This window comes from Brachyistius frenatus, unplaced genomic scaffold, assembly GCF_029030835.1.
Source record: "Brachyistius frenatus isolate BFR_SWC_R1_liver_20210118 unplaced genomic scaffold, ASM2903083v1 Contig_4, whole genome shotgun sequence".
Classification (NCBI taxonomy): Eukaryota; Metazoa; Chordata; class Actinopteri; family Embiotocidae; genus Brachyistius; species Brachyistius frenatus.
The window spans coordinates 3,083,614-3,107,507 of record NW_027210603.1 but is presented as its reverse complement, the minus strand read 5'-3'; the positions used below and the strand labels follow the sequence as shown (position 1 = coordinate 3,107,507).

Genomic DNA, 23,894 nt, shown 5'->3' with positions numbered 1-23,894 from the left:
CCTTTCACCAGGTGAGATTTCTTTCTGCTGGGTGAAGATACTTAGCTTCATATGGGATTGTCTGTGATACCAAATGGGCTATTTGAGAAGCTAATGGGTATAGAAGGTGTAGCAGAGCTCTCCATTCCTACTGGGAATATGACCCACCAGGTTTTTTTCCCCCTTTCTGGATAAAATTCAGTCCATTCTGCAACAACACCCCTCCACCAAGACCCAGGTCCACACAATGCATGCCTTAAAGAAAGCAGTTCAGGCATGTGTCAGGGCTAACATTACAGCGTCCATTGTTGTGTTACTGTCATGCGAGGAAGTGTCAGTGCCTTCTAATGGAAGATTTTTTTTAAAAAATTTTTTTACGACAAATCACCATCAAGCCGCTGCATGTTTTATGTGCGGTAAGGTGTGTACCAATCAGGAGATTTGGTCATTTTAAATGCTTAAACTTTTTAACTTCTTTGACAATATTAATGCTATGAAAATACAACACAATGGATGGGACCTGTCACAGCCAGGAGAAACACAAGGTCTCTAAGGAAGGCAGTGAGGTAAAATACTGAAATACAACCGTCTTATGCAGACCTGGGCATTGTACGGACCGCGGGCCACATCCGGCCCTTTGGCTGTCCCTGACCGGCCCGCGTGAGTTCAATGGTAAATTAGGAATCAAATGTAAATAAGTGTACATCATGCATGTGAAACCCAGGTAATGTTCAGCAGCCCAATTTACAGACATTCACTAAACGTCTCACTGAGCGAGCTAGTGGTATGAATGTCCTGGCGTTGCACGTAGCAGAGCCTTTAGCCAGAGAGACCGGGACCAACTCTGTTGGGCGTTTCTTCCCCATTAAGTTGCTACCTGAGGTTAACTTGTTATAACTAAGTTGTGTCAGAGAATTGTGAGTAATTTGTCTTGAGGAACATAGCAAAGTAAAAACCAGTCTTTAATTCAGTAAGTCAGTAATTATATACCCTCATTAAGACTTGAATCATTGGTTGTGTGTGCTTTGTGGGCTGGAGGTGTCATTGCTCCTATATATACCTAACCCTTCTCTCAATGAACAAAAACAAATAACTGAAAAACACAAATGAGGTAATTACACTACAAACAAAATATCAATAGCACTTATTACATTTTTGTATAAAGTTAATTTAATGCTGGTCTTTGAAATACTGCAAAAATATGCTCATTTTCAAAAGCTTTTTTGTGAATGTTGATTGAATAGTGATATAATGTTGACATTTTTAAAATGTTTGCACCACATTTGAATAGCCTAATTGTAACATCTACTCTCACCAGTAGCAGCTAATAAAAACCATACAATTTACTGCTTTTCATAAAGAGATAAAAATTCATATTGAGCAGAATTGAGTTCAGCCTATTGGTCCAGCCCTCCACAACAGTCCCAGTTTCTCACGAGGCCCCTTGGGAAAATGAATTGCCCACCCCTGGTCTTATGTGTTGTAGTGCTGAATGGACAGCTACGACTTTAAGTGTCATATAATCCTGCACTGCTTTCAAGTGTTACTAAAATCCTGATAAGGGCTAAAGCTAATCATTTTTCCAATATATATTTAATGTGTAATAAGAGAGATCATGTCAGATCAGGCAGATACTAAAAAGCTTGATGTGACAGGAAACAATGAGCCTAAATAACCGCCTTGAAATGTTTCTACATTTAATTTACTGACTGTAAGATGTTAATCTTTTTAGTTTTAGTTTCATCATTTTATTGCTCTAAACCTTTTGTGTAGTGATTCGTCTCTGGACAAATTCTCTTCTCCACAAAAAGTATTGTATTTACATTTTTTTTATGCATAATAAATAGAAAGAGAATTCGTTCTCATCAATGCACCATTATAATTTCATCTGACATGAGTAGCAGTAGAGAACTAGTGAGATTCAAAATAAATTACTGAAAATCTGTGAAAAAAACCACTGTAATTATGATTTTATTGTATATGAAAGCAGAGCAAAAACACCCCTTACAGCTACCGCAAAGTAGTAATTACTACTTTAACATGTTAAGGAAGGAAAGAAAATCTAAGTGTCAAGAAATTGCACAAAGCTGATCCAAACATGGGGAGGAAAACACAATATTCACATGTTAATTCCTGTACATGTTTCAAACGTTGTTTTCAGTAGAGACAGTTTGTCTCGTCACTAATGGCTGTCCAGCAACTCAGCTCCGAGACAGCACACACTTGCCATGTTGAACTTAATGAGACAGACGCAGCAGCGACTACGGTCCTCACTCTGTCCTCCTTTTTTTTTTAATTACTTAAAATTCAATAAACACTATATATATATTTTTTGTTTTGTTTGTTGTACTAAGGAACTGTACTGAACTGTGAAACAAACAGAAGTCATGCTAATGTTGTATTTTAGGGTAATTATCATGTACTGTATCGATACTTCATACCGGGGATGGAACGAGAACTGGAAAATTGTACTCACACAAGTACTGCACTTCGCCAGAACTACCCTCATTGCAAGTGAATTTTAAAATAAATCCAACCAATTTAATGCCAAACACTTGTCCCTCTGCATTTCCTAATTGGTGTCTCTAGGCCACTTCCATGCTGTGTTCAGGTTTGCATCACCAAGGCAATCAACTGGGAAAAAGCGAAGTCTGAGGCCTAATGGAAGCATCCCAGTCTCACTTTCCTTTGTACTTTAAGTCAATGACACAGCAGTTAAAAATGAGATACAAATCTCGTTAATGTGGAATAAATTAAGTTGTGGTGAATATTTCTGAATACATGAATACGCAGGGTTTAAACTGTTCGGAACAACTATATATAGTCTTTTGAGGCAAATTTTGAACAAAAAAAGCAAACAAAAATGTCAGTCAAAAACAACAATTTAAAATGTCGTTAGACAGCACATCGTATCCTTCTGCCTCCTTTTCCAGCTTAAGTTCTTAGGCTTATGCAACCAATAAAAATAAAATATTTGGTTAAGGTTATGGACAGTTCATGGTTACAGTTATTAACATTGATTTTAGAATTTGGATGGAGGCCAACTCTGGTCTTCTGTTTGACCTTCTACTGTGTGTTCATCACTCTGAGCTCCATCACTTTCCACTTATATAGTACTTTGTTTGTTAGGACTAAACATTGGCACTGGACATATCTCATGAGATGCAGATTCATCCATTATGGATGTAGTTCCTCAGGATGCTGCAAGGAGCACATAATACAATGACAGAATGTCAAGCATGGGGTATTTAACACAGTCACTGTATCTGTGAGCATCTGCAACTGGACGGAATTTATATACGTCCTTCGGCTATGACTATCTTGCTTTGATTTGTGTGTTGTTTTCTTGTTTTGGTTCTCCATCCCTTTAGTGTCTTGGGGTCTTTAATGGGGACACTTTAATTTCTTTAAATTTAGAGCCACACTCTCCAGCAGTATGAGTTGCAACACTTCAGTAAATCCACAACTCTTAAATACTAAGTGAAATATTTATACCAAAGATGCCATGTTTTATGGATGCACAAATACATCAAATAAAAATCTTCTTCTTTTTGTATTAACCCCAACGACCGAAACTTACTGTGACATTTTTGGAGTGTTTCAAAGCTTTGAGATGATTTTTTAATTATCTTCTATGGGTATGAAGAACTTTTAGAGGCACAGCATGACTTCTATCATCCTCAATGCAGGCGGTCCACAGATGTGTTCTGACTCTTCAGACTGCAGGAAGCGAATGTGACCTGACAGTACCCAGACCTGCATGTGATCCTGAAATGATCTGATGATAAAATCTGTGTCTAGTCAACCACAATGTAACCTCATCCAGAGCTGGTTGGAAAACTATAACAGATCTCACTGAAATGACTTGGAATAACTCCTCCAATTAAGTTGTTGATTTTCTGCTTATGTGCACACTCATATTTTTATTTATTTTTTTGTCACATACACACAGTCTGTTCTACCTTTTGCTGTGTTCAATTTTCCTTGTACACTAGCCGACTATTTGTGTTTTATTTAGTTTATTAGATTTTCAGATTGTTCTCCATTGTTCCAAAAAAAATTTAACAGCTATTTTTCCCAACATTTATACGTTTGCAAAAAACTTTTGCTGCACATCTGTAAATGACCAAAAAAAAAAAAATCTTTATTTTGCCCTTACCAGAGAACACAGCCCCAAATACCATGTGTTCCAGTCTTCTTCATCAGATAATTTAATTTGCAAATATTGATCAGCATAAGCGTCCATAAAATAAGGCTGCCAAAAGTACTTCTTACTACGTCTACCAGCAGGCAGTTTTCATCATCAAAAAAAGCCCTGCTTTCAGCACCCATTCACCTTTATACTTTCCAAAACATGCGGATGAGCATTTGGTCTGTTTGTAAAGGAAGCCGATAATCGCCGTCTCCAACGGGCTCCCTGAAGGACACCCCTGTGGCGCTTTTTGCTTTTCTGCCTCCGACTCTGCCCAGCGTGCAGTATGTGGCCTGAAGATCAGTAAAGGCCACCAGGAGGCTAAATGCTGTGTCTTCCTTTTATTCTTGATCACCACTTTAGACAAAAGCTGCAGAGTGGAATGGATTAGCTGACCTGTGAGTGGGAACCTGGCAATCAGAGAAACTCAAACACTGGTGCAGCTGCAGGGCAACTCACTGACAAACATGAAGTGTACCGAATTGACTGTCTGCACTGTGTTACTTAAAAGAGTTGTGTTGTTTTTGGGAGCCCTTGTTCTCTTCTCAGGATAATGCCCTCTTCTGCAGATTTAGAAAGCGCGTGTAGTGTTTTTTCTTAATACATTTTGACATAGCAGAGCATAGCAGTCTGAATAACTAACTAGAATATATTACAGCGCAAAGGGACAGTTCAATGTGCATTAATAAATTAGCTAACATCTGTCTCCAAATGGTTCTGTGGAATGGTAAAGAGAAATTCAGGACCTTTGGAGAACTGGGTAGAAAAAGTGCCAGCTCTCGCTGCCTTAGTTTTGAGCAATCTACATCAAATGCACATGTTGTCTCTCTGGGGAGATTCTGCAACAGATGGTTGTCCAGATGTGTAACGTTAGTGGCAATCTTATCTCGTCTTTATTGGTGAGCAACAGCGGCCAACAACAGGCTCAGTAGTGTTAACAGCTTTCGGTTCAGTTGAACTGAATGATGCTTTTTATTATCTATTTAGTTTGGACTGATAGTGTGACAAAAGGAAGTTCTATTTCTTGATTTAGAGGCAATCAGAGTAGCCCATTCTGTAAAGTAAGGCGCCTGTCTACTGTGCATGAACTGATCATTGTTAATAATGAGTTCCACGAGGGCCATGCTATCTGCAGATGTTAATAGATGAACTGATGGGTGGCAGGATGTGAAATAATTGGGAGGTAAATCTATTTTGTTGCGAGATAAGATCGAATGATTGGTGTATGTCAGGCTGTAACTCAATGAATTGGTCTAAATATCAGAAAATGACAGCAGACTGAGGCAGGATGTACCTTTGGACAACCTTCAGTGGAGTAGTTCTACCGTAAAGAATTACGTTTGGATCAGAAGGTCATAAATTGGTACTGGAGTAAGGAAAGGTCTGTTTTGTGAGAATAAAATCAGGGCCAAAGCCGACTGTCACAGACCAAATTTTCTTATTTCCCAAAGTGGAAGTACTCTGGAAGAAGGGCTCCATTTTGTCTGAGCTGGGTGTTGCTCGCTTGAAATGTTGGCAGATAACATGTATTTTTGTAAATGGTTTATTTCAGGAGTTTCTATGCATAGTTCTTAAAATTTTCAAATGCATTCTCCAACATGGAAAACATCATCTTTACAGAACTGCTGAACTCAAAGATGTTTTCAATACTATAGTTTATTTCCACTTGGTTTGGTTTTCTTTTCACACAGAGAAAAATCAAAGCAAACTAAAATGGATTGGTACAAACTATGTGGAAGTTTTCTCCCTGCTCTTTAGTCAGTTGAGTCTGGAGTGGGAGCTACTTAAATTAATACAGAAGGAAGGTCCTGCGCTCTGGACAAGTGCATATTTCTGAGAGAAACATGCCTATGTAATTAAACATGGAACCACAGAGTAGTTGGCATTTGAAAATACGACATTGTTTAGCTTCACACTTTGCAAAGAAGACATGCTGCCCTCAAACAAATAAGAAGAACTGCCACATCCATCCATCATTTATTACTGCTTTGTCCTGAACAGGGTCACAGTTGGGCTCAACCTTATCAGAGCTAAATTTGGGTGAAGGTGGGTTAGAATTAGAATTAGAAATTTTTTTTGGACTCTGGTTTGAGTTTACCTACACCAGGGGTGTCAAATTCAATTGCACAGGGGGCCAAAACTCAAAGCAAACTTCAGGTCGCGGGCCAAACAGGATAAACATTTATTGAACACACTGAAACTACATGTTTGAACATAAATATGAATAAAACAGACAGGAATATTATTTCAGAATAAATAAACTTAAACTTTAAATAAAATAAAGTATTTTGCTCTCCATAAAAATATATCCTGTCAAAATTATACAAGTTAGAAATATGAACATGCTGCAAAAAACCTGAAATAAATAAATAAAAATAGTGCTTTTAAGTAAAATAAATCAAAACATTTTTCTTTGCTCTTATGCCATTTTGTCAGAGCAGGATGTTTGGCATCTTTTTTTGGCAATAAGATAGTTTAGGTTTGGTGTGAGTTCCTGTGTTGTGGAGATCCTCAGGATGGACTGCAGGTGTTCAGCTGTCGGTGAGACGACTCCTGTGTGCTGTTTTGTTCGTCTTCATCACTGAGAACAGCTTCTCACACAGATATGTGCTACCAAACATGCACAAGGTTTGAGCAGCATGCAGACGGAGCTGGGGCATTGTTTCAGGAATGGAGCGAATAAACTGCAGGCCCTGCAGTGTCGTACTTTGCCTTTAGTGTCTCATTACACTGCAGCTCAATCAGCTCCATCTGAATCTGTACAGGAGCAGTTTCCACGTCGACGGCAAACGGGTTGCGAAGCAGCTCGAAATTCATTTTTCGTGCTTCAAAGTCACCAAAGTGCCGTGCGAATTCAGTGCGTAGTGCGCTCAGTTTGTCAGCAAAGTGCGTATTTGGGAACACCGTTGCGCCAACTTGGTTCAACATTACTTGGCAACAGGGGAAGTGAGGCAAGTTGGACTGGTGCATTTGTGTCTCCCATAAGAGCAGCTTCATTACAGCAGCTTCACTTTAAATGCAGCTTCACTTTAAATGCCTTCACCGCATCGTACGTGTCAATGATTATGCGGTCACGTCCCTTTCGGTACTTTCATCAACAGCAAGAGAAAATGCAATAAAGTCTTTGCTTCTCTCACTCAACTGTGTTTTTAAATCAGTGGCCATCTCACAAATCCGATCAGCAACCGTATTTCTACTCAGGCTTACATTTGCAAACATCTGCTTTTTTTCTGGACACAAGACATCGCACACCTTCATCATGCATCCCTTCAGAAACTCTCCCTCGGTAAATGGACGGGCTGATTTGGCTATCTCCTCTGCCACAATAAAACTTGCTTTCACAGCAGCTTCACTTTGGGATTTTGCTCTGGTGAAAAACGTCTGCTGAAATCTCAGAGTCTTCTTTAACTCTTCTACTCTGTATCTTCTCCTCTGCATTCAGATTTTGCAGCTCCTGATGTTTTGTCTCGTAGTGCCGTCGTAGATTAAATTCCTTAATTACAGCCACATTAGCTCCACAAATGAGACACACAGGTTTACCGGCAATGTCAGTAAACATGTACTCAGCCTCCCATCGGTTTTGAAAAGCTTTGTTTTCAGAATCAACTTTTCTCTTCGCCATTGTGAGGGGCATCACAATAACTTTTCAACAGGGTTGTAGCCAGTTGTAGCGCAACAGAAGCTGACTTGATTGACATGGGAAAGTTCCCGGGTATCCGAGCGTCCGTAAAGGCAACTGAAGCACTGCATTATGGGATCTGTAGTTTGTGTATTATCAGTGCTTCATATCGCTGGACCATAATAATAGATCTATATAAAATTATCTCGCGGGCCGGATATAATTGCACCCTGGGCCAGATGTGGCCCACGGGCCTTGAGCTTGACATATATGACCTACACAAACCCCATCCCTTTTTTTCTAGAATAACACCCACCTAAAGGCTTTTCATTGTAGAAATATGAAGGGTTTTTCTTTACATTTGCAACTTGTGCGAAAGTCAAACGCCGAACAGGGTCAATGTTTCATGCTGCCCTTTAAAGGTTCTATTTTTTTTATTTAACCTTCTTGTCCTTCTGACTCATTTTAAACCTCTAATTTTTCTGTGCTGATCACTGGTGAATTTTCCGGGCTCGAAGACGAGCTGATGCTGCGAGTGAATCAATGAGGAGCTTGTCTTTGGGAGAGTGCTCTCCTGGATGGCGTCCAGGACGATCACACTCTCAAGAAGTCTGATTATGAATAATAACCCTATGGCCCTAGACAAAAGCTTTTTGTGACTCAAGCTACTTGAATACCTCTGTGTTTCTACTTGAACTCTTTGGTTAGGAAAAGTCAGCGCTATGGGCTATATGTCCATCATGCATTATTTAAAATAAATAATTAAAGTCACTTAGACCATTTAAATGTTTTAAATAACTGAATGCACATATATTTAACATAAGAGGAGGAGTGCTTTTAATTTCATATTACACTTCATAGAATTGGTATTTGTTAGCTCAGCAGTAAATCAATTAGCTCAAGATTACATTTTATATTTTCGACATACCGTTTCTATACCTTCTAAACTGCTGAGTCGAATGAAATTTAAATATGCATACATTAATGGTTTCCAAAGGATGAATCCAATTGACTTTCGTGATCCCTGATTCCTCCTTTAGCACCACCATGAGGTCCACCATATTCGTTTGGCGTTAAATGTCTCAACAACTATTGGATGGATTGAAATTTGTTTCAGACATTAGCGTTCTCCAGAGGATAACCCAGTATTGAGATACCTTTAGTGATCCATTTCCATTACATTAGTATAGTGTCCAATCCCATTCTGAGCTTGACAGTCAAACATAAAAGGATTAAAATCGCACGGTACACATGTTACAAATATGCTAATTTGTAACAAACTGACACAGCAATAAAGCTAATTAAGTTGTTTCCAAAATGGGATCTTAATGGAGACACACATTTTAATCTGAAAAGAAAAAAGACAGTAGCTGGTTCAACCCTTTCACTTCTCCCACTCCTCTTCTCTCATCCTTCTCACATAAACCTCAGCAAAATTGATTTAGCTGTCGTACTCACAGCAGGTTTGTTCATTGGCTTGAGTCTTTGACTCCCTGAAGATTTCTGTAATTACAGATTCTCACCACTGAATAAAAACTGTATGTTTGTGCTGTTGTCTGTGGGTCTCTATGCTTCCAGTTGCTAGGTTTACATGTTCCTGTGAGAAATATATGTCATTGTTATCAGTGTGTGTGTGTGTGTGTGTGTGTGTGTGTGTGTGTGTGTGTGTGTGTGTGTGTGTGTGTGTGTGTGTGTGTGTGTGTGTGTGTGTGTGTGTGTGTGTGTGTGTGTGTGTGCGTGTGTGCGTGCGCAAACTGTCAGTATACAGCTCTCCTTTGTTTAATACTGGGGGTTCAAAGATGCTCTTGTGTGTACCCGGTAGGTCTTTGAAGCATTGTGGTAATAGATAGATTACATTATTCATGGACTGTTGCCTTGATTCTTCTGTGTTTCTAATGAAAACACAAGAAAGAAGTTCTCTCTTTTCTGTTATTTCAAATTTCTGCAAGAAGAGCTTTCTAATTTGCTCAGGTGCAGTTCAAAGAATAAAACTTACTCCCAGCCTGACACATTTATGAGATTACTGTTTCATGTTTTCAGTAATATGAGGGAGCAGTGTCTTGTATGGCACCCTCAGGAGGGCTCTCCTCCGTAACTGAGACAAATTAGAAATCAAATCTGATGTTTTTTTCCTTCTTTTTTTTTGTTTTGCTGTTACAAATCAATAGCAAAGCGTAAATGAGATCTTATTTCATCATTTTCATCTCCCTTTACTACTATTTTCTTGCGAAATGTGACAGGTGTTTTTTTTTGGCATTGACAGACCAAAAACAAAAAGAGACAGATTGCAGTTTAACACCAACTGATTTGTTTTCCTTTCCATGTGTCTTACCGAAGAAGAGAGATATGAATATTATTTTCAAGTCATGGTTGTTTACAACCTTGGACATAGAGAGAAAATGTTTTTGCAGAGTGCTGCTTATACAAAACATTTCTTAGAAATATATAGAATCTTAAAGCTGCAAGGATTTCTGTCAACAGAAAAAAAAAAAAAATCAAATGTTTTATTAATCCATTAATCAATTATTACCTAGTTCCAGACTGGTTCTGAGAATTTGCCACACTTCTTTGTCTGCTAGATAAGAAGTAAACTGAAAATCTTATGGTCTGCTGGTTAGAGAAAAAACAACTGATACATTTGAAGACTTTACTTTGTTTTTATGCCATTTTAATGGTCACATTTCACCATATTCTGACAAATTACATTTCAATAAATAAAAATACTGGTAATATATAAGATTCTCTCAGTCTCCATCACGCACTAATAGCTAGCTTCCGTAGCTATTACAGTTCAGGATAGCATTTACAGCATTCCCAGGTATTTTTCTGACAATTATTGACAAGAAAACGGCAGGTTATGTTTGAAAGCGTCTTCTTGTGGTTTATTGTGGCGACAGTGGCTTTTCTCTGCAGCTACTGTGTTGTCACAGCTTGTCAGCACAGCATAAATTCACTCATGTAACCAAAACTCTTTCAACAAGTCCGTGGATATTAGCTGTTCAGTGGCCCTGAAGATAATGGTCTATTTCTGGGACAGGGCATTGATTCAGTTACAGGAGCGGAAGGAAGAAACGAGTGGAGACGGATGTAGATGTGGAGTTATCTGTCTTTTGAAAGCTGTGTTTTTGAGCCAGTGGCTGGTGGGGTGCCAAGTGTCCATGAGAAAGTGTTTGTGAGATTTTAGGTGATAAAAAACACTCTCAGCCTACTGCGTCACTCACCAGTGCAACCAGGATGGTTTCTCCACCTCAGGATCGATTGGCGTATTTCACTGTGTGGATCAAAGGTCTCTATCTACCTCTTAAAAAACCCATGGCTGACATCAGCACTAGCAGCACTTAAGCACAGAGCTGGAGAGAACGCTATCCAGTCTTTTAACCTTCGCATGTTGTGTACAAAACAAAAAAACACAGAGGCTAGTCCTTTTGTAGCAACTGTTAGAAAACTGCAGCTGAAAATACAGTATAGAGTAAATCTTGCGTGCAATTGTCACCGGCATCTAACTTGTGGATAAAGAAACTCCCTGGTAATTTCTAGTAGGCTTTGTCTAAAACCCTCTGGGTCTCCTTCCCTGACAGTATCTTCTCTCCACAATACTTTTTTGCGTTCCTGCTTTTCTTCCACATTTTGGAAGAAACTAAACAGCTGCAAGGATTACATTTACTAGCAACTCTTTTAAATTAACCATGAGGACATTTATATTCTGTGAAGACTCTGTCGGGAGAGCATGGTTTGTTATGTTCTGTCTTTATCAAACAATTTTTTAGATTAAGAGTGTTGCACTAGATTAAGATGAGGGAGATGGTTCTGGTTGTGGTTAAATATTTAAAAAGGTGACACATCCTGCCTCAAGCCAGCATCAACATTTTCAGAGCTTAATCACTCTCTGAAATGGTTTAAGTTGCCTGAACAAACATAATAAAGAAAAGCTATTATTTCCAGAATGAGATATCATTGGGTAAAACAACTTAAATACTGTTTTGTATGCATATGGGGTCTGAGATCACACTGAAGAGCTATCATATTGTCATACCTATATTATCATACTATTGTTTGAGGACTTAGAAAAAATAGAAAACACAAGACGTTATCGCATGTAAAAAGAGTTAAGATTCTGAACTCATTTTAGGCCAGAAATCTAGCTGTTGTTAACTTCTTTGTACAAAAAGCCACATTTCCTCCAGCATTCAGATGACAGTCAGGAGTTGATCGACTCATCAGAGGCTTGTTCAGGTGAATCTACTTGCAGCTATCATTCACCTGTGGCTGTGCCTCCACTTTCCACAAGAGCAAAGCTTAATAAGTACCCTTGAGATAGTGGGAAACATGGATGAAAGCTAAATGAAAGTGTCAGCTGTCAAATTGCTATTCTAAGAGGGGTTTTCTCAGCGTTAAATAGAATAAAGATTTCTGAGTGAAAAACTGTGCAGAATCTGTATCAGTTGGGTCAAAAGCCCAATCCAGCAGACCAAAAGTGACCACACCAGGTGTGTAATCCTTTGAGCATAGCCATACCCATCATTGAGGTCACTGAGGTTCAGACCTCAGTAATAGATTTTGTGTGGTTGTAACAAAAGTTGTAAAATAATTGCCTAAAATAACGCTACGTTGGTACTGCAAAGATATTGTACAATGCCAAAATAATTGATCCCCTCATACATTCAAAGATCTGATCACTGGCATCACAGCTTTACCGTTTGTGGAGTAAATAATCCCTCAATGTGTTTTTTATTAAGATACAACTGCTAGAAACGCAACTTCATCACAGATACTTCATTTGCTAAATGAAGAATGAGAGAAATCAGAGAGTGCTGAAAAAAGCTTTCCAGTAGTGGTCTCGAAGGATGAACTCAATGTGCATCCAATGAGATTGTGATGTGGCAGAACTTACATGGTGACAGGTTTACTGTAATGGATAAAAGAATAAAGTTTGTTAATCTTATGATGGGTGCTTCAGTCACCTGAGCTTAGAAGTGCGTTCAACACTGTTAAACAGTATGTTGGCGAAGATACTTGAACAGTTTATTTTGATATATTAGTCATTAAAAACCTATGTTACAAATTCTCAAAAATACTGTGTAACATTATATGTAACTTCACTTTTGTTACTAATATTAGCAGCATGCTACCGGGTAAGACGTTTTCCAAAAGCTTTGCTGTACCGAGAAGAACAAAAGAGAAAATGGAGAAAAGAGAATAAAATCACAAGTTTAACAACCTGCATGGAGACAACCATCAAACAGGTGACCTCAGAAAAACATAGGAACAAACGAAATGTGGCACAGTTAAATCTCGTGGGTACTGAGAAAACCCTGTCAGCACAACATTTACACCTGAATCCACCGTAGCAGCACAGAATTCGAGGTCTCTGACAGCTCGGTGTTAAGAGAGAGTTTTAGGAAAAAGCACTGCAGTGACAACAAAGAAGCTTTGGAGCTCAATAGCTAACAGAGAGCCAGAAGAGTGAGGCGTTTAATGAGGTCTTTCCTGCTTGATAACTGGTGCAGCACTCAGCAATCAGACTTAAAAGGTCAGAGTGATACTAAAGTTTTGTGGAGTTATCTACACACGTAAATGGTCCTGAGTTGAATACAAATCTCAGATTTGGGGGAAATTAATTGACTAATGGAGATGTCATAATCACTGGATTGTCTTTTCACAGGGTTGAAATACATTCATGCAAATCTTCTACTCTAAGAGATCACAATGAAACTGTGTACCATCCTGAGACTGGAATAATTTAAGGGAGGAAACAATCCAGTGCTGAGAAAACAAATGGACGCTAGGAGAACAATTTTAATTGACGACAGCCTGACTGGCTGGTGTGTTGGTGGTTAGTTTATCATCTACAGCCTTGTGGCCTGAGTGGAACTTGCGTGTTGTGAACTGATTTTTCTTTCATTCATGTGTAGAAAGTAGGGCTGCACGATTCGGGATGAAGTGAAAATCAAAATTAGTTTGCTTAGAATTGAGGTAATAATAATAATAATAATAATAAAAATATCTTTATTGCTTTTATTCACCTTATTCAGACAGTTAAAAAATAAGACGGTGCCTGATATAGAATAGAAGAAATTAAAATATTAATAATAATATAAATATTGAGATTAATCAAAGAAACTGAGTACATTTCATGTCAATCGTAAATGGTCTGTACTTGTATAATGCTTTATCACCTTTTGGTCTCAAAGCGCTTTAACATGGTTTTCCCATTCACACACTAATGGTACACCATCGGGAGCAACTTAGGGTTCAGTGTCTTGCTCAAGGACACTTTGGCATGTGGACAGGAGGAGCTGGGGATTGAACCACCAACCTTCCGATTAGTGTTCAACCCACTCTACTGTCTGAGCCACAGCCTCCCTATTCATTGTACCAATGAAATGGCACTACAGAGTCTAATGAAACATCAATGACTCAAAATGTTCAAAAACTCCAGATTTCAGATAATTTATCACCATTAAGGAACCTGGCAGAGAAGATTGCATCGTATTTTAACAGAAGGTGAATCATTACAATATCTTCTTTTAACTTCCCACACGGTCCTGTGAGGAACATGTAATCTGGCAGGATACCTGCAAATTAACTCTGGACAACAGAAAGGGAACATTCTGTTTTAAACTTAATGAATCACTGAACGTAAAAACAATAAGCCTTGGTGTCTTATTAAACCTTTTGAACCAGTATTTTTCTGTCTTTGTCTTTCTGTCTTTGTCTCACTGTGTTTACTTTGCAACAGTTTTCTACTGCTCTGCCTTTTTATTGGCTGAAGTGGAGTAGGAGCGCTTGTTTTGATGTAACTGATGTCCCCAATGAAAATGAGGCAGAATTGTTTTCATTTAGAAATGGGATCGCATCGAAGCATGAATCGAAATCAGGATTAGAAAATAAAAACGGTGTCCTGGAGGCAGAAATTGGACCCCGCTGGTTTATGACTGTATGTGGCTTTAAATCTGGATCAATTCGGTTGTCATCAGTAAATCAGTGAAAAGAGATCATTGTGGATCATGTTTGGGTAGCTGTGATCTTTTCTATAACAATTTTGAACAAATTCCATTTTCTGGGTATCACAATTAAATTCCACCTGTCACGTTGAGAAGACTAAAGGACTGAGGAGATTTAGTCTTGTTTGAAAGACTGCCAACCCAGCAAATATCTAAACACAGGCACACTGTACACATAAGGAATAAAACCAAATATATTTCCTATTATACAGTGGGACAGTGTAAAGTCAGAAAGTAAGGGGAAAAGACCAAACAAAAAAGTGTCTTATGAAATACAGAGAAATAAATTAAACATTCAAAGAAACGGGGCATTCGCCCTCCGTGCTCTGTGTGAGTCAAGTGTAATAAGCGAGACAAAGGAGCTGAGCTTTTGATGGCCTTGCTGATTTTACAAATCTTGCTATCTCAAATTTTGGTTCCTTTTGAAATTGAATTTGGTTCGAATGAATAAAAATCATGGGAATAAGCTCATAACTCCAATCTACATTAGTACTTCAAAGCAAAGGATGTCAAGATTCAAAGATACTACATTGGTATTTTTGCCGTTGAGTAAAGCACTCAGTCCTCACCATCCTCAGTGTTAAACAAAAATAACTAGAGCACAAAAGTTGTATGTATAATGACAATAATAGCAGCAAAGAATTAGAAATAATGTCAGTTGCTTCATGAGTCATATTACAACCAGAAAAAGGTCCTAAAACAGACCACCTGCTGTTGTGTTAGGTTGATAAACTGATGAGTCATCTTTTCCAGCTCTGGTAAAAGATCTGCCTCCTGTGTTCTGAGCAGGTCAAGACATGATGGATCGATTTGCCACTACAACTTTCAGCAATAATTCTAATAATAAAGACAGGAGGAAAGGAAATTAAAGCATCACTGACTTTCACTGTGCAGGACACTGAGTAATACGAGCTGCGACGATGTGCAGAATAGAAAGATGGTGAAAACAAACTGAAATCTATTCAGCTGAACAACCAGAAATCATGTGCCCACTCAACCCAGTATCACTGCAAAGTGTGAACTAGACACACCGGTCCACTACAGCAAAATGTGAGATTGCCACGCTTTGGGCTGTCTAGGCGTGAAAGTTACACATTTTGAAAGCGTGAAACTTAGACTCATGTATCTCATGACGATGACAACATTTTTCATGAGTTGTTTTTTGTTTCCAAACCCCAGCAATGGTTTTATTTTCCCCTAACCCCAACCATGTTCTTTCCTCCTAACTGCAACCATGTGCTTATTTAGTAACCCCAACCACGTGTTTTTGCAAAACGTTTTATTTACCTGTAAATCACAAGGCTTTAAGCATGCAGTACGATTCATTTTTGTCCAAAAGAAAAATGTGTAACTTTCACACCTGGACAGTGCAAAGTGTGGCTATCTCAGGTTTTGCTGTAGTGTACTGACATGTCTATTTCACACTTTGCTGTGATACCGGGTTGCCCCACACATGTATTTGTGAAAATGAATATACCATACAAGATATTTGCCAGCCAAAAAGATGGGTGAACCTACAGACTACAGGCTCAGATTCCTTCGCTGCTCTAACCACAGAGAAATCTAAAACTGCTAACAAATTACAATCAAACTTCTGGTGGTAGGTGGCGGTATCGAATCATGGCTACGGTTAACACATGCTTCTGCTGAGTAAAAGCATTACAATATTCAACTGCAAAACAAAACAGAAAAAGTGAGACTTGAGTGAGACTTTGTGTGTGAGCTATGCCAACAGGACATTTTGTTGTGTGTAAATCCAGGGAATTAGCTCACAGTTCGAAAATGTATATATTTTTGCAGCATCCTTCGTTGTTCAGTTAGGAGGAGGTTGCCTATAGAAAGCCAATTCTATAAATTGCCTTTCTATAGGTAATAAATTGTCCTTAATTGCTGTTAAGCTCCTATTGTTTTCTCCCTTTTGTCCACAGAGGGATCTCAGGGAAGAAATGTGGCACTATTATCCTGTCTGCAGAGGAGCTGAGCAATTGTCGCGTGAGTAAGCCATAATAATCTCCTCTTTGCCAAACACATATTAGCAGGCAAACATCTGTTAGCAAAGCCTGGTTAATCAGACTTCACACTTCAAGTGTGCAGGATGGAAGCTCGAGGGGGCAAACAAAGTGTTGGTGAGCAGTTGTAGACAAAAAGAAAATCCCTTTAGTCCAATAAAAGACCCCAGAAGTATCAGAGACTTTAAAACAGTCTTTATTCTGTTGGTTCCTTTAAAAACACTTCAACTTTTCTAATGCCAAAACACCTACTGATTCATTCAACTCGAGAGAATTGTCAGTCTGTCCTTGCAAAAGGTTTTAGTCTTTGATTGGAATGAAATATTTGCTATGTACATAGTTTTTAAAAGGAAAAAAAGATGTGTAGAAAACATGCACCTTTTTTTTTTTTAATCTGTTCTGCGAGGTTTTTTTTAAATAATGTTTTGGAATTAGTACTAAAACTTAGGTGCCATATTGGCATTGGTAAAAACTGCACTTGATAAGCAGCCTTACCAATCTGCACATTTTCTAAGTTCCCATCAACTTATGTGTGTGCTGTATCTTTCTTTATCTATCAGCTTACACATCTGGTGTATCTATCTTGGCATCTGTCTATATATCTACACACTACACACAAGGGCTGCAGCTAATAATTCCTTTCATTGTCAATAACTCTGATGATTATTTTCTTGATTTATTGATTAATCATCTGGTTTAATAAATGTTAGAAAACAGTCATAAGTACCTGACAATTCCTAAAGCCCAAACTGCTGTCTGTCAAACTGCTTGTTTTGTCTGAACAACAGTCCAAAATTCAAAGTACTTTTTACTTTTACATAAGAATAGAAGAAAAGCAGCAAATCATGCTGGAACTGGGAAAACTTTGAGATTTTTGCACAATATTTTAACACAGAAATGATTAATTTATCAAAACAGGTGCTGATTATTTTCAGACAAAACAATTAATCAACTCAGGGGTGCAGCTTCTTCTGTCTGCGTATCAATCCGTCAGTCTAAAAATCAATGTATCTGCATACTGTATCACATCTCAACATACAAACCACCCTCAGAAAAAAACAGCTTTTCCTCTGTGAGGCGACCTGCTATGTAATGACATGGCCGGGGAACATGATGGGGTGACTTCTGTCAGCTAGCGCTGTGTGCAGCTTTGAATGCTTCACTGGGCCCCCGGCATGCAGATTAGAGGAGGATATTGAGCAAAAGAATGCGACAGAGGAAATGACACAAAGAGAAGAAGAGACAGAGAGTAGCAGAGAATCAAAAGATGGCACAATGAAAATGAAAGCACACACAAGCAGCGGTAAGATGGAAAAAAGAAGAGATTTGTGTGTGTGAGTGTGTGTGTGTAAAAGAGAGAGAGAGAGAGAGAGAGAGAGAAAGTCAGACAGATAGAAGGAGATACAAAGACACTGAAGTGAATCAATGCAGGATTATTTAACACCTGGCGAGTACCAGCTCTTAGCTATAAAAACAGCTTGGCTGATGATGGTGTGTGAGACCGAGCGCTGGTTAATTAAAATGCAGCCCTGCCTTACCTTGTGCCCTGCAGCCTGCGGGACACACACACACACACACACACACACACACACACACACACACACACACACACACACACACACACACACACACACACACACACACACACACACACACACACACACACACACACACACACATGTGAACTTTGCTTTCACATAGTTGCTGCAAAATGTTTTGTTGCATTCAGGGTCACCTGCACAGACTGGAGTTTCAAATAAGATGGATGGCAGGAGGGCTTTCTCTCACACCTCTCATAGTGCTGTTTTCAGCCCCAGCAGGCAGATGTTTATACAGTGGTTTACTACACACCTGTAACCAACACCCGAGAGTCCCAACTACGTACAAACTCTGCCATGTTCTGTCCCCATCAGGACACACAGAGTTAAATTTAAAAAAAAAAAAATCCAGCTATATTCTCGTATCATCTTAACAATGTCTGAGTGATGGCTGTTCTTTAAAATTTCATGCAAGACCGTCACACTGAGAGTTTTGGGCTCTGCAAACGTTTTTAGTGAAAGTCTATCGCACTATCAAAGGACTTCATGAATATGTAATGTAAAAGCTCTTTAAACCCTAATTTCACATTCAACTTTAGCAGCTTTAAAGTAAGACTAAGCATTTATATCTGAGCTTAATGATAAACACACATTCTGTATTTTCTTTTGTTCCAACACTTTGATCCTCACATTGATTCTTATATAATGTTATGGTTCCCTGCAATTCAGCTGAAAAGACTTAGTGTCTTTTGAGATATTAAGTTTTGTCTAGAATTTAAAATAAAGTTTTGCAAAATCTTTGTCTGCACAGCATGCGTTTGTAATGATGGTCGTGCCGGTGGGTCTGCAGGGTTGAAGTTAAAATGCATTTTGCATGAGGAGTCGAGCTGACCAGTTTTCATTGGTGATGTAGTCTCGAGATATGTGAGAACGTAGTGTGTCTGTGTTTTTCTGTCTTTTTGAATAAACTCTGTAGTTGGAATATATCATTTTCCTACACACACACACACACACACACACACACACACACACACACACACACACACACACACACACACACACACACACACACACACACACACACACACACACACACACACACACACACACACACACACATTAAACCTCTTCAGCCATCTTTACATACTGCATGTACTTTACTCTTCTACCAGGTTCAAAGTACTTTTAAATCTTTAGATCTTTTAAACGTATTTTCTGTAGTATTTACATCATTATTTATAATAAAAAAGTTAAATGACAAAAACAATTAAAATAAAATAAAATGGTGTTCAAGTCAATATCTATTATATAACATCTCCACTTCACCAGACACATTAACTTTATTGGAATTATTTCTCAGTCTAATCAACAATGGTAGCTTAGCATAAAATATTTTGAATTAACTGGCAGATTGACTTCACTGCTAAATCTAAACCAAAAGGAGAAAATATTATGAGAGTTTAAGGAAAAGGAAAAGATTGTTTGATTATGTTCACGAATAAAGTTTTCTTAATTTAATTACACTGAAACCTTTCACCAACTCCACGTGCTGGTTATTAAAAGTTTTTGCAGCTATCTAAACACTATGAATAGCAAAATATTGGGTTACATAAATTTGATTAACTCCCACTTAGAAACACTATCGACACACCCGAAGCAACCAATTTGCGGGGGTGGTTATGGCTCCATGCAAAAACACTTCTCCCTCCAAATCTGGCAACAATGTTTCCTTCTGGTAGTTTGCCATGCAAACAGTTTATCCGAATGGCAATATCCTCCTATAATTTCATGTGTGAAATTTTAAATCAATACTGACCACCCGCTCCTGTCCAAATCAGAGTAAATATACGGTATTATTGAGTCTACAGAGCCCTCGGATAATTATCTTTGCTTTAATTGCCCAAATTTAACTGCTGGACTGTTTTGAAACTGTGCGTTTGACTGCAAACAGCCATTTGAGATGTTTCCTTACTAACAGTTGTTTGCTTTGCACATGTGTGACAGCTCTCATATACTGATTTCAAAACCTTCAGGGAACTTCAAGTTTTATTTTTTACATGCCCTGCATATTCCTTTTTCCTTTTTTCGATTGTGTCTTTTTGTCATCTGGATGAAATTTTGCTGAACATGAAACATTGTCATCGTGAGCAGAACTTTTGCCTACATTCAAATGGCGTTTCCTCGTTTCTTCACCTCACTCTGTGTTTTCATTTACTTTGTTGTCTTATCTGATGCCTCTAAATTTCAGTTGGCATTGTGCAATACATCTGAAGGGCAGCCTTCACTGCATTTGGTACGAAGCAGACTGGAACAGGTTTCCGCTCAGCGTGAGCGGAGAACAAGTGGGAAATATCAAATGTAGAAAATGAACAACCTGGAGTGCCTGGGAGTGAAGCGATTAGAGGGGGCTTTGTGTGGGGCAGAAATCACTGCTGTGCCATTCCAGTCCTGTATAAGGTTAGGCAATACAAATTAAATGCTACAAACAACATGAAAATGTAAATCACCCATTTTTTTTGGCCTTAAATCGAGCAAGAAAAAAGGAACCTAACCCACACAAGGAATTACTTGTTTGTGTGCTCCCGCATGTACAAAATAATGGCAGTACAATGAATGAGGATCATGTACGTTAGCTATCAAACATTTGACTGTGCGGGTATTTGCACGCTGAAGAGAAACACCACATAAACGGCAGGACATCATTTGTCATAGTTTATCCTATTAAGTCCTCCCAACCGCAATTGATTCACCACATTTCCCCCCGTTTCTGCTCTCGCCTTTGTCATTTATCTTTTTATACATTGAACCCCAGGAGACACAAACACACGGTGATTCTTATGTAAATGCGCTGATTTATAAAACTTTTGCCACCTCTGTTTTCTCCCCATACCTCTATCTTAATTAGTGCACGCACACGCACACGCACACGCGCACACACAAACACAGAGCTCCTCTCTCCTGTCACAGACACTTCTTCATCACTCCCCCGAGGGGCTGAATGTGTCTCTCCGTAGCCTGGCCCCCTCTTTAAATATTGATACTCCGATTCTCTCCATATTAGCAAACTGCTGTTGATCACAGAGCTATGCAAGAGTGTGTGTTCGTGCCACAGAACATTAATGAGGCACGAGCAGATACATATTTAATATCCCCATCGCATTCCATCACCATAAACACTTTTATGTGCCTCAGCTCCACATTTTCCCAGTGTGTCTTTACTCCCCGACTCAGCAGTAACACTGCCAGTTCAAAAAACTAAAATCTGTGATCAGTGCGAATGACTTGATCGGAGACGTCACTGGAAGTCCATTTAAATCCTGTAAAGCAAACCAGTGAAAGATCAAGTGAAGACCGTTGATATACTCCATATTAAAAAGATGGTGGGTCACCCACTTTCATGTACTTTGTTCCATGTGGAGCCTCTTATAGATAAATAGTCCAATAGACTGTTGTTACTTATCAAATTTACAGTATACACTAAAATGTAGGAATGATGTGTATTCACTGTTAATCTTTTCAAACAGTCTAAAAATGCAGTGTTAACATGACATAAATGATGGTGTTAATCTTCATTTAGAGCAATATAAAGAGATATTCATAAAAAGAGAAACTGTCAGGCTGAAGCAAGAAAATCCAAAAACCTCCTTCATGGCCAGACACCTGCTAACTTTCTGTAAATGTTGCAAATGGAACTCGTTTTTAATCTGCTGTAGCAGGTGTCAAATCCCACGACATGTACGCTGCAGTTTTAAGTCGATTTCTGGGAGTAATTTAACAGTTATGATCACCCTTATTTTAGCAGATCCCTGCTGTTGTTGTTGTTGTTGTTTCGACATCCCGTACAAACAAGAGAACTTGGAGGTGACACTGCATTGATTCTATTGTACGGTTGATATTTGAATAACATTTCAATCTTTATTTTAATATTTTATTTTAATGGATATAAAGCAAAAAGATCCTAGAAAAGGTATTGTATTGGTATTATACTATGTATGTGTGTGCACATATTTTGCACATACAGTATAGAGGAGAACTGACCATTGTTAAAATCAACTGAATTAATTTGCTATAACTATTCAAAACTGTATCTTGTGCCCCAGAGGTGGTCTGTGACTTTGAATAATTGAGTCTAGTGACAACTGGTTAATTAATCACTTTAATGGGGAAACAGTGAGTGTAATATTGGCTTCTGTGTTGTAAAAGTGCAGGTGTGTAGCAATCGACTGCAGTCAAAACTTGAGCTTGAACACTTTTCATGCACAGTGAGAAACTTGCTGAAATCAGGCACTTGTTGAAGATAAAACACATATCGAGCACCTGGGGAGGAAAGACAGAAAGCAAAGAAAGCAACAGAGATGAAACGAAATCTGTTACAACGGAAAACATTTATATTTTCACATATTGAAATGACATGAGAATTTCAGCTGCTGGTGTCTCCATCAGTGAGCAGTGTGGGAGCCAGCGCTCTCCCAGAGGATTAAAGGAGTGTTTTTAAGAGAATGAAACAGACGCATGACTGTGTGGGAGGCTTGTGTCAAACGCCAGTCGTGTAGTGTGCATGTGTCCTCAGGGTGAGCACAGAATACAGATAAAGTTCCTCTCCCGCTGCTGCAGTGGAGAGGATGTGATGTGTTCATGAGTGTGTGCTGCACGCTGCCTGGCTGTGTGTGATAAAGACAGAGCAGACGCTGTAGCAAGAACAGGAATTGAAATGAAAATTGACATATGAGCACGGAAACACTGCAGCTCTGACTCTCGGATACAGCCGGTCACACTCACAACCTCTACACTATATCCTTCTGCTGATTTGCCACTCGGCACTCAGCCAAACACGAGGTGCAAGCTGCAACATTAAAAAGCTATTAAGCAATCGTTAGTGGCGCCGTGGCTGCCCAGTGTTCAGGCCTCCGGCTCTGACAACAACAGCAATCTACTGTTATAGCATCTGAGTGTACTGTAATGAACCCACTGTGTTGCGGAGATTTGCTACAGCTCATATGCCAGAGATAAGTCAGGACCCATCTCCGCACTGCCACTGCACAGGGAGAGCCGAGAATAGGGAGGGGTACTAGTAACAAGTAGTACGAGCTTCAACAGCAGGCGAGTGATTTATATTTGGAGTCTGGAACGTGCCGCATTTCATGATAAACAACTTGTAGGGAAAATGCACAATCAGGCTTATTTGTCAGAGAGAGCGGGCGTACTACAGAAGAGGAGTAAGAGTCGCTTTGTAGTGAGAATTAATCTCCCACCATCTGCTGCTGGCTGTTCAATTATTTGTGATATATAACATTTATGGTGTACTTTGTTTGTCTTTGTTTGTCCACCATAGCCTTAGGTCACCTTCAGACAGTTATTTCCTTGTGTGGAAATGCCAGCGTGCATAAAGAATTTTGTAAACTGGGTAAGATGTAGGATTGTAAGATTGTAGGGCGGCACGGTGGTGCAGTGGTTAGCATTGTCACCTCACAGCAAAAAAGGTTCGAATCCGGTCCTGGGCCTTTCTGTGCAAAGTTTGCATGTTCTCCCTGTGCTTGCGTGGGTTCTCTCCGG

At 39.0% G+C, this 23,894-nt stretch overlaps 1 protein-coding gene across 2 annotated transcripts in view; it reads left to right on the top strand.

The window, feature by feature from the left end:
* Nucleotides 1-23,894, top strand: part of cpne5b (copine Vb) — a 122,100-nt gene that overhangs the window by 60,226 nt on the left and 37,980 nt on the right. For both annotated transcript variants that reach the window (XM_069710501.1, XM_069710492.1), the window contains one exon: nucleotides 16,723-16,786. In XM_069710501.1, the coding sequence (XP_069566602.1) occupies nucleotides 16,723-16,786 (64 nt within the window). The remainder of the gene's footprint in view (nucleotides 1-16,722; nucleotides 16,787-23,894) is intronic.